This window comes from Oryx dammah, unplaced genomic scaffold (assembly GCF_014754425.2).
Source record: "Oryx dammah isolate SB20612 unplaced genomic scaffold, SCBI_Odam_1.1 HiC_scaffold_26, whole genome shotgun sequence".
Taxonomy (NCBI): Eukaryota; Metazoa; Chordata; class Mammalia; order Artiodactyla; family Bovidae; genus Oryx; species Oryx dammah.
In genome coordinates this window covers 14101613-14114165 of record NW_024070210.1, presented here as the reverse complement: position 1 = coordinate 14114165, position 12553 = coordinate 14101613, and the positions used below count along the sequence as shown (strand labels likewise).

General features: G+C 38.5%; 1 protein-coding gene across 1 annotated transcript in view; it reads right to left on the bottom strand.

Annotated features, from left to right (window-relative positions):
* Positions 1–12553, bottom strand: part of SNW1 (SNW domain containing 1) — a 34526-nt gene that overhangs the window by 684 nt on the left and 21289 nt on the right. Inside the window, exons 9-13 of the mRNA XM_040225995.1 lie at positions 11451–11567; positions 10406–10547; positions 7913–8009; positions 1804–1921; positions 81–244 (exon numbers count right to left, since the gene is read on the bottom strand). Of these exons, the coding sequence (XP_040081929.1) occupies positions 81–244; positions 1804–1921; positions 7913–8009; positions 10406–10547; positions 11451–11567 (638 nt within the window). The remainder of the gene's footprint in view (positions 1–80; positions 245–1803; positions 1922–7912; positions 8010–10405; positions 10548–11450; positions 11568–12553) is intronic.

Here is a 12553-nt window from a genome sequence, read left to right as displayed (position 1 = left end):
CTAGGGAAAAAGAGAAATGACTATGAACCACTTTATTTTCACTGGTATAGATGTTAAAACTGAGCGGTCTGCCCTGGTACCTGTTAGTCTTTATTCTGGCTTCTAGGTCATCTCCATACATGTCCTTGTCCAGATTTTTACTGGGCCTGTAAATATTCTGGGCCATATCTTTTCCACCTCTCCAAGCTTGATCATAAACATTGTAAATTTCATCTTCCCCACATCCAAAACCACTGTCCATACCCTGTGGAAAAATAGACATTAAAAGTGTACATGTTTTTATTAAAAAGTTGAATCAGATTACATTCTTAGGAAAAGTAAACCCTTGCTCATTTACAGCTTACATGTTCAACAATCTGAACTACAAATTAAAAAGGTTATTAAAAAAATGGTCACAGGAGGGGATATATGTATACCTATGGCTGACTCATGTTGAGGTCTGACAGAAAAAAGTCTGTAAAGCAATTATCCTTCAATTAAAAAAAAAAAAAGTCAGTTATTCTTTTTTCTTCATATCACCTTTGGGTCCTTACATTAAATATGGTACTCATTAACGACTGTTTTAGCAAAGTGGTCTTTAAAATTGGAGGATACTAGTATAAGCAGGCACTTGACAATCCATTTGTGCAGACACAGTGATGAAAGAACTGCAAAGCATTTTTATCTGATGCCATTTACAGTAATAATGTTAAACCCCTTAACTGTGTGAGAACACTATTGAAGCGTAACACAATTAATATTCTCAATGAAAATCTCAAGTCAACAAACTTGTTTTGTGATGGTTCATTAATATAAGAATGTGCCTTTTGATAAAACTTTTCATCACAACTTTTCACAACTTTTCTTTTTATTTTAGTTTCGAAGGTAGACTTTGTTATTCATGAAACAGTATCCTGGGGTGTGAGGGGTCATGGTCTCTGCTGGACCATGGTTATGGCCTAGAAGCGGGAAGCCAGGCCCTGACTCAGCTGGTGCAGGGTCGGGGCGAGGACCTGGGTTCTCCTGATGTGGTTATAGTTGTGCTGGGGACTGTGTACCCTGTCACCCCCCTGGTGGGTCCGTGAGTCTGTCCTGCTGTGACTCGGATACCATGCTCTCAGCATGTTTGCTGGAACAATCCGCAGGGTGACTCCCAGCCTTGCAGGGGGCAATGGGACCCCTCTATATCCCAGAAGACATTTATACTTCTGTATTCTTAGCACAGTCTGCCTTGTCTTTATTTATATACATGTATCTGTCTTTTCCAGTAGACTTTCAGGTTCCTTGAGTGTTAAGACATGTCTACCTTTGATCTCACTGACTTACATACAGTAAATCATCAATGTTGGGTGAATTAAAACATAAAGGGACTTCCTCAGGCCCAAGATGTTCTAGCTAGTTAATGACAACTGATACTAGAAATCAGACTTTCTGATGAGTACTTTGGTTTTATAGCTTCATTTTTCAAAGATCCCAAGTTTGTGTTTTTATAGCATTAAAAAATTATTTTTGCAAATATTGACAAAAAATAACCCAAGAGACACTTTTATAGGACACTGGCTCTATTCTAGAAATAAAAGACACAGAACCAAGTTTTACTACCTAATTTCTTTCATTTTCTAACAGTGTCTCAAATCCTAGCCAACTCTTAAGAGCTATTCTAACTTGTTTCTTAAGTTACAATATGCAACTTCTAATTTTTTTTTCCCCATCACACCAGCATACCTTAGGCTGATGCAAATGTCTCATATGCTAATTTTCTTTTCCCTGAAGATTGTCATTTGTATCAAAACTTCTGATATGCTATTTCTAGACTCTGTGTACCTTGGATTGGTTGAAGAGCCGTTGGTCATACTGAACTTCATTGGAAGTCCGAGGGTTGGGCACACCAAGAGCAATGACTTCGCTGATGTCTCGATTTTCATTTCTCTGCAGTTTCGACCTGTTTTGAAATACCATGCCACAAACTGAAACTTCTTCACAAACAAGCTGAATTTCAACTTCAATACAACCATTATCAGAAGCAGAGGAAATAAATATGTCCAGTTCACATCTTATGAACATATATATTCCTTGATAAGGCATAATTAGGATGGCATTTCTTACAGTATTTCAGATACATGATTATTGGAAGAGACTGTTTTATAATTAGGCATTCCTGATGCAGAAAAGAACTGCTAGAGATTTCTTTTTTCCCTTGAGGAAAATACAGGACTACAACATTATAATTTGACATCTAAACACTACACAAAATGATTACCACCAAAGTGTAGTTACTGTCAATCACCATACCATTGACCTCCTTCACCCATTTCACTAATTCCTCAACCCCCTTCTCTGGTAACCAACAGTCTATTCTATCTATGAGTTTTTGTTTTGTTTTTTGTAGATTTCACTAATGTGAAATCACACCCTGTTTCTCTCTCTCTGACTTACGACACTTAGCATACCCTCAAGGTTCACCCAGGTTATCATAGACAGCAAGATTTCACTTTTATGGCTGAGTTCTATTCTAATGTGTACACACACACACCCCCCTTCTTTATCTATTTATCTGTTGATGGGTACTTAGCCTGCTTCCACATCTTGAGTACTGTAAATAATGCTGCAGTGATCATCAGTTCAGTTCAGTAACTGAGTCGTGTCTGACTCTTTGCGACCCCATGAATCGCAGCACGCCAGGCCTCTTTGCCTGTCACCAACTCCCGGAGTTCACTCAAGCTCATGTCCATCGAGTCCATGATGCCATCCAGCCATCTCATTCTCTGTCTTCCCCTTCCCCTCCTGCCCTCAATCCCTTCCAGCATCAGTCTTTTCCAATGAGTCAACTCTTCACATGAGATGGCCAAAGTACTGGAGTTTCAGCTTTAGCATCATTCCTTCTGAAGAACACCCAGGACTGATCTCCTTTAGAACAGACTGGTTGGATCTCCTTGCAGTCCAAGGGACTCTCAAGAGTCTTCTCCAACACCACAGTTCAAAAGCATCAATTCTTCGGCGCTCAGCTTTCTTCACAGTCCAACTCTCACATCCATACATGACCACTGGAAAAACCATAGCCTTGACTAGATGGACCTCTGTTGGCAAAGTAATGTCTCTGCTTTTCAATATGCTATCTAAGTTGGTCATAACTTTCCTTCCAAGGAGTAAGCGTCTTTTAATTTCATGGCTGCAATCACTATCTGCAGTGATTTTGGAGCCCCCAAAAATAAAGTCCGACACTGTTTCCCCATCTATTTCCCATGAAGTGATGGGACCGGATGCCATGATCTTAGTTTTCTGAATGTTGAGCTTTAAGTCAACTTTTTTACTCTCCTCTTTCACTTTCATCAAGAGGCTGTTTACTTCCTCTTCACTTTCTGCCATAAGGGTGGTGTCATCTGCATATCTGAGGTTATTGATATTTCTCCCAGCAATCTTGATTCCAGCCTGTGCTTCCTCCAGCCCAGCGTTTCTCATGATGTACTCTGCATGTAAGTTAAATAAGCAATATACAGCCTTGACGTACTCCTTTTCCTATTTGGAACCAGTCTGTTGTCCCATGTCCAGTTCTAACTGTTGCTTCCTGACCTGAATACAGATTTCTCAAGAGGCAGGTCAGGTGGTCTGGTATTCCCATCTCTTTCAGAATTTTCCACAGTGTATTGTGATCCACACAGTCAGAGGCTTTGGCATAGTCAATAAAGCAGAAATAGATGTTTTTCTGGAACTCTCTTGCTTTTTTTGATGATCCAGCAGATGTTGGCAATTTGATCTCTGGTTCCTCTGCCTTTTCTAAAACCAGCTTGAACATCTGGAAGTTCACGGTTCACGTGTTGCTGAAGCCTGGCTTGGAGAATTTGAGCATTACTTTACTAGCATGTGCGATGAGTGCAACTGTGCGGTAGTTTGAGCATTCTTTGGCATTGCGTTTCTTTGGGATTGGAATGAAAACTGACCTTTTCCAGTCCTGTGGCCACTGCTGAGGTTTCCAAATTTGCTGGCATATTGAGTGCAGCACTTTCATAGCATCATCTTTTAGGATTTGAAATAGCTCAACTGGAATTCCATCACCTCCACTAGCTTTGTTCTTAGTGATGCTTTCTAAGGCCCACTTGACTTCACATTCCAGGATGTCTGGCTCTAGGTGAGTGATCAAACCATCGTGATTATCTTGGTCATGAAGATCTTTTTTGTACAGTTGTTCTGTGTATTCTTGCCATCTCTTCTTAATATCTTCTGCTTCTGTTAGGTCCATACCGTTTCTGTCCTTTATCGAGTCCATCTTTGCATGAAATGTTCCCTTGGTATCTCTAATTTTCTTGAAGAGATCTCTAGTCTTTCCCATTCTGTTGTTTTCCTCTATTTCTTTGCATTGATCACTGAGGAAGGCTTTCTTATCTCTTCTTGCTATTCTTTGGAACTCTGCATTCAGATGCTTCTATCTTTCCTTTTCTCCTTTGCTTTTCGCTTTTCTTCTTTTCACAGCTATTTGTAAGGCCTCCCCAGTCAGCCATTTTGCCTTTTTGCATTTCTTTTCCATGGGAATGGTCTTGATCCCTGTATTCCTGTACAATGTCCACGAACCTCTGTCCATAGTTCATCAGGCACCCTGTCTATCAGATCTAGTTCCTTAAATCTATTTCTCACTTTCACTGTATAATCATAAAGGATTTGATTTAGGTCATACCTGAATGGTCTAGTGGTTTTCCCTACTTTCTTCAATTTAAGAAACCTGACACAATTCTGACAGAATGTGGTCCACTGGAGAAGGGAATGGCAGACCAGTATTCTTGCCTTGAGAAACCCATGAACAGTGTGAAAAGACAAAAAGTTAGGATACTGAAAGAGGAACTCCCTGGGTAGGTAGGTGCCCAATATGCTACTGGAGTTCAGTGGAGAAGTAACTCCAGAAAGAATGAAGGGATGGAGCGAAAGCAAAAACAATACCCAGTTGTGGATGTGACTGGTGATAGAAACAAGGTTTGATGCTGTAAAGAGCAATATTGTATAGGAACCTGGAATGTTAGGTCCATGAATCAAGGCAAATTGGAAGTGGTCAAACAGGAGATGGCAAGAGTGAACTCAACATTCTAGGAATCTAAGAACTAAAATGGATTGGAATGGGTGAATTTTTACTCAGATGACTATTGTATCTACTACTGTGGGCAGGAATTCCTTAGAAGAAATGGAGTAGCCATCATGGTCAACAAAAGAGTCCGAAATGCAGTACTTGGATGCAATCTCAAAAACGACAGGATAATCTCTGTTCATTTCCAAGGCAAACCATTCAACATCACGGTAATCCAAGTCTATGCCCCAACCAGTAACGCTGAAGAAGCTGAAGTTGAACGGTTCTATGAAGACCTACAAGACCTTTTAGAACACCCAAAATAGATGTCCTTTTCATTATAGGGGACTGGAATGCAAAAGTAGGAAGTCAAGAAACACCTGGAATAACAGGCAAATTTGGCCTTGGAATACGGAATGAAGCAGGGCAAAGGCTGATAAGAGTTTTGCCAAGAGAACGCACTGGTCATAGCAAACACCCTCTTCCAACAACACAAGAGAAGACCCTACACACAGACATCACCAGATGGTCAACAACGAAATCAGACCGATTATATTCTTTGCAGCCAAAGATAGAGAAGCTCTATACAGTCAGCAGAAACAAGACCAGGAGCGGACTGTGGCTCAGATCATGAACTCCTTAATGCAGTGATCATAGGGATGCTTATACTTTTTGAATTAGTGTTTTGTATTCTTCAGATAAATACCCAGAAGTGGAAAAGCTGGATCATATGGCAATTTTACTCTTATTAATACTTTGAGGAATCTCCATAGTGTTTTCTATATTGACTGCACCAATTCATTCTCCCACCAACAGTGCATGAGGGCTTCCTTTTCTCTACATCCTCTCCAATGCTTGCTATTTCTTATCTTTCTGATAACAGCCATTCTAACAGGTGTGTGGTTTTTATTTGCATTTCCTCATAATTAGTGATGTTGCTTATTTTTTCATGTGCTTGTTGACCATCTGCATGTCTTCTTTGGAAAAATGTCTATTCAGAGCCTCTGCCCATTTAGCTGGGTTGTTTTTAGTTGAGCTGTAGTTCTTTCTATAGCTTGGATATTAACCTCATGTTGAATATATGATTTGCAAGTATCTTCTCCCACTCAGTAGGCTGCCTTTTTGTTCTGATGATGGCTTCCTTCATCGTGTGAAAGTTTTTATTCTGATACAGTCCCATTTGTTTATTTCTCCTTTGTTTCCTTTGCCTTTGGAGTCAGATTCAAAAAATCATTGCTAAGACCAATGTCAAAGGGCTTACTACCTATGTGTTCTTCTAGAAATTTTACAGTTTAAGGTCTTACATTCAAACCCTTAATTGCTTTTTGAGTTTTTTTGTGCATGGTATAAGGTTTCCTTCTTTTGCATGTAGCCGTCCAGTTTTTCCAATAGCACCTATAGAAGAGGCTGTACTTTTTGAAAAGAATCATTCTTAATACAAGCAATCTTCTTGTAACACATGCTGAGATATGAAACTGCTATGGTCTGTATCTGCTATTATTATAAAGGGTTAGGGGGACTGGATGCAAATTAGGTATACCACATGAATCACTTTCAATAAGATAGAATCAATTTTTATCTAACAACATTTAGTAATTTTATCCTATTAGAATTTTGAGAAAAATATGTCTAATGACTGGATTACTCAGTATGATGTTTGACATTCAGATGAACTTAATTCCCCTGCTGTTTTGGTATGTATGTAATCTACATCACAATGATACCATGATAACTGTCATCATTTACTTTACTAGAGGTTCAGGTCTTAAAATGATTTCTATAGACAATCTAATTTTCATCCAAGCACAAGTTTAAAGCTTTTCTACTTTATCAATTCTCAGTCACTTTACTGGTTTTAAGGGCTCAATTTATCTACAGAGCCATTTTGACTTTTATAGCTTAGGAATTTCAGACTGAGAATATCATTAACTGTGTACTTTCAAATTTCATTCCTTTCTGTTCTATACTGTACATTTAAACTGTAAATTCAGATTTTCTGCTTTTCCATGACTTCACTTATTTAAGGAGATGAAATATGCCATTAAACAACAAAGAATACCACCAGCAGGAATCTGTTTAAGATATGACCTAAAAAAACACAGTATCAGCTCACAGGAGGATGAGAGCATTCAAAACTGCTCATTTGGAAAGAAAATGTTTTATATTTGCATTTAACCCTCACTCAGAATTCCCCCTCTTATATTACAGCATTTCTTCAACTTTTTATCAATTTCAGTCCTCGGCCTTTGGTGAACCACAAACTTCATGAATCCGTCTCTACTTTATTCAAGTGTTCATACATGTATTTCCTTTGTTAAGTCTGTACTGATTAAGAGTGTTCTGTCAGTTTTCCCAAGCAATTTCATATGACAGCTCTATCTTTCTGAATTTTAAGTGAAACTGCTCATGAAAAGAGGCTGACTCACTTCTTACGAAAGGTGCTCTTCTCCCCCACTGTACTCACTCAGTACAGTATTCTGCATGTGAAAAGACCTCAATAAAGGTCCAGCAGCTTATTTCCTGTCTAGAGGAGCAGGCACATGATAAATCAATCTGTCTCACCATTTGAAGCAGGAAAAGAACAGACCATAACAGGTATATCCATTACTTTCTTCATAAATATGATCTGAATTCCCTTTTTGTGTATCCCCATCCTTCTCAACCCTAGCTGGCAATACAAGGTAATGGAAGAAAAGCTCACTTTCAGGCACAGTCAGTTCTTCTGCTAAGCAGTTTAGGGCAAGAAAATAGGTGCTGATTTATGAAGCTATCAACCTGAAGAGGAAGGAGAGAAGCAAAACTGGTTTCAATGGACTAACACTCCTCTCTAGAAGGTTCACAAAGGTCACTCTTCACAATTCACATTGACCTCAGAGTACCTACCTCTTGTCTGGAGCTGCTCTGGAGAGGTTCCGGTCATGCTGTCTCTCTTTTCGCCGGTCATGCCGGATTTCATCCCTCTCACGTGCCTCCCCGTCATCTGTGTGGACACAGGTGAAAATGACTTTATCTCTTTATTCATCACTATTAATATTTTGAACAAGAGAATATTTCTACATGTTTTAAAATTTTCATAATAAAATGCCAGAAAAAAGAATTTGCCAAGTTCATCCTTATATTTTCAAAGACTGACTTCAAATAAAGAACCTTTTAATCATGATACGTTGGGGCTGGTTGCACCTAATCTCATCTACTGTGTCTATATCTATCTTCATTTTCTCTACCCTCTCCATGCTGAAGGGATATAGTGTAGATATAGAAGGAATATAGTATAGAGCTTGAGCTTTGGAGTCAGACTGTCCGGGTTCAAATCCTGTTTCTACGACAGATCAACAACATGAAATTATACCCATTACTTGATCCCACTCAGCCTTTGTCACCTCCTCTGTAAAACAGTGACAATAACAGAACCACTGCATAGGGTTGCTGTAGGGATTATATAAAGTAATATAGTGCTCAGAGAGGTACCTGCCGTAATAAGCGCTTAATACATGTAAGTTCTTATTAATATTTGGCAAGAGGATTTTTAAAAAATTTAACTACCTTCTCAAGAACCATCCTGTTTTTTTAAGTCAGTTTAGAGAACTTAGATAGAGAGAGGTTTTACTCTGAGTTATCATCAGTAGCTAGGTTACAACAGGTAGGTGCTTTATATCATGCCCCATTAAGACATTTATATTTATATGCAAGGAAGCCAGAACCTGCATTATTTCCCTTCAACTCTACACTCCTAATAACCAATTGCCTGCTGGACACCTCCATTTTAAACACAACATGTCCACAACTAAATTCCTAATCTTTCCTTCCCAAATCTCTCCGCAGTGTAGTCTTACCGATATTAGTAGATAGCAATTCAATCCTTGTCAATTGTTTAGGTCAAAAGTTCTGGAGTCATCTTTGACTCCTTTTCTTTCCTTCTTCTGCCGAATCCACAAGCAAATTTTGTCAGCTCTACTTTCAAATCACACCCAGTACCTGACATATTTTCACTATCTACCTCCTGCTATTATCTCTTATCTGGATTATTGCAATAGCTTTCCAACGGTGTTCCTGCTCCTGCAGATAACCATTCCATTGCTTTCTAACATATGCAAGACCATGTCATCCTGCTCCAGACTCTTCAGATTACTTCCTTTGTTACTTGAAGTAAAAGCTATAAAAGGCACACAAGATCTGGCCACTTTGCCCTAACTACTCCGACACCTCATCTCTACTTAGCTTTCTAGGTCTAATCCAGCCATTCTGGCCTCCTGCTTTTCCTTGAACATACCAGTTACACTCCCAACTCAGGGTGTCTGCACTGGCTGTTCCTTCTATCTGGGATGCTCTTCCCTTAGGCTCACTTCCTTACTTTCTTCAAGTGTTTTTTTTGGTTAAAGTTACCATCTTGGAAGTGAGGTCTATTCTGACCACTCCCTCCTTCTGGCACTTTACAAACTCTTCCTCTTTTTTTCCCTCATAGTGACTGTTATCTTCTAACACACTATATGATTAACATTTTTTGGTCTGTCTACATTCCCTAAAATGTTCACTGCTATATCCCCTACCCGACTAGCAGAAAACTCTGTGTCTAGATGAAATCCTTGCCCCTAGTAGGTGCTCAACACGAACTGAATGAGTAAGTATACTACATGAGGAATTATTACTGAAACTACCCTCATAATTTTCTTGAACTAGAATTAGTCTTCTCACTCTAACTGAATATAGCACAAATACCACAATATTTATGTAGATCACTAAATAAAGCGAGAGAGAAAATGATTAAAGGCCTCAAAGAAAAACTGGATTAAGTTTACCATTGGGGGAGCTGAATTGTTCAGTTTGAAACCTCTTTTCTCTAAGTTTCCAGAAAAGTAAGAGAAAATTAAGCCTACCATTTGAATAACATGTGATTTTTAAAAGTATTTCGCTCAGAATTTTAAAAATTTCTGGTGTAGTCCCATATTAAAGGCCCACATTTAAATACACATTCTTTTCTATTACTTCCACTTAATGAGGCAGAAATTACTGTTTCATTTCTACATTATTTCTGAAATATCTACATTTTCTTTACATGTATGTACTACTTCTGCATGCAGTAAAAAAACAGCTGAGATTTTCTAAATTGAGATAAATATTATTCACAAAGTAAATTCAATTTAGTAACGAGTATGTCAGGGCTTCCCCGGAGACTTCCCAGATGGTAAAGAATCGCCTGCCAATGCAGGAGACTCAGCTTTGATCCCTGGGGTGGGAAGATCCCCTGCAGGAAATGGCAACCCACTCCAGTATTCTTGCCTGGGAAATACCATGGACAGAGGAGCCTGGTGGGCTACTGTGCATGGGATCACAAAGAGTTGGACATGACTTAGCAACTAAACAACGAGTATGTTATACCTTTTTCCACATGGGTTTTGATCCCAGCTCTTCTCTCTCTGGCTTTCTGGGCCATTTCTCTGAGTTTCTCTTCATGTTTTTCCTTTTCTTTTTGAGCCATCTTTCTCTCTACTTGAGCACGCATTTCCACTGCTTCACGAGCCTGTAAGTGAAGTTAGATGTTAAATAAGATACTATCAGGGATAAACAATTATAGCTGTCATTTAATTTCCTGACTAAACTATGGCTTGAAAGAACAGTTAGAAGAATTCACATTTGTTACTGCTAATTAAAACAAAGATTCTTGTCTACAAAAGATAACTAGCCTAGATGACATTGCAAACAGCTTTTTCACTCTGACTCCAATCTATCTTGTAAGTCAGTGTTTCACTAATGCTTTTTCACTGTTTCATTTTAGAAACAATCTAAAAAATAAAATTAAACAAGCAATAAAGCAATTTTCAATAACAGGAAGTGGTAATGTTTTCAAAATCAATCAGATCAACTCAAAATATAGCCTTAGTACAGATGAGCAAGAAATAATTTACATAAGGGTGCTCACTGTGACACAGAAGATATACTCTTGTATATTCTATGCCCATACCCTGATGCATGTAAACTTAAAAGACACATATTAATACCATAATATTAACAGACAGCCAGTACTATGAATGCCATTTTCTGTAGCATTCAATACATTGGTATGTTTATTTTCCCTTCCGTGCCACTGATCTTTTGGAAGACAAAGAGAAATAGGGAAAAATTATGAAACCCAGGAAGAGTAGGTGCCAACCTTCCCAAAATTGGGATCAGTCTAGTGAAGCACCATTATTCTAGAATGTTGTGGGAAAGATTAATCACCAGTGGTGGGGTATGTATATGAGTCTACAAAGGCCAAGACTGGGTCAGAACTGCCACCAGCACATGTCATCTCTGGAACACATACCACAGGTGAGAGCCTCTCTGGGTACTCAGCAATGTAACCCAAATAACAGTATCTTAGGTAATTTTGAACAGATTTACAAATTATCAAGAGCATCAAACAACTTAATTACAACAGACCAACCTTTCGATCAGCAATATAGAGGGCTTCGGCCAGTTTTGCAAAATTTTCATTGATGTGAACTGTTTGCAATCCTCTTCCATCAGCAGCCAGACGTTTATCTAATGGAATTGTATAACCCTAGGGCGAAGGCAGGCAGAAAACACTGGTCACCAAAGAGCAACAATAGAGTCTTTAAAACTAGATTTATATATGTCCATTTTGACAATCATTTTAAGTTCTTTCTCCTTACATCTCTTTTCATAATTAAGCAACAGTAGTAGCAGCTAACACTCAGGGCTTCATGTGGAGGACTATTTAAGCGTTTTATATTTATGGCCTCATTTATCCTTCACAGCAATTCTATAAGGCTGGTAACATTATTATTTCCATTTCACAGATGAAGACACTGAGATAGAAAGCCTAGGTCATACAGTTAATAAGCAGAAGAACTAGCATTTCAGAGTGCAAGCTCTGGGAAAACAGATTCTCATGTTAAATTTTGGGTTATAATAAAAGGAAATCACTACCAAATAGCTAAAGAGTTGCTCATCAAGTAAATGTAACAGTTATACAAAGGTAGAAGAAAGCACTAAAATCATAGTGTCTATAGGTAGCTTAATCTGCTGCACTGCTTTCGTGACTTATCAGATTCTTGGAACCCTACACATTTTAGTAAACAGAAAAAAGATAAAAGTTTGCTAGACAATTAAGATTCTTTGTTTTGAAATTCTGCATCCTATTTCAACAACTCAAGGAATATGCTTGAACATTTATGTAACTTCCACGCTTAGCTTTATTCTTTCAGACTTTTGAGTAGACTACTAAATAATGACCTCCTGCCCATGGTCTTTATTCCTAATTCAAGGGGTGTTACAGACAGCTCAAGATGCCTCATAGTTATACATACATAAATATGTATGGTATACCAAACCAGACTACCCAACAATCCTTTTGTTTCAGGATGAGAGTATATCTTATTTTTGGCTGTGCTACAAGGCTTGTGGGCTAGATCTTAGTTACCCAAGCAGGGATCAAACTGGGCCCTTGGCAGTGAAAGCGCTGAGTCTTAACCACTAGACTGCCAGGGAATTCCCTAAGTTCCTTTAAGGAATAATTTGTATTTA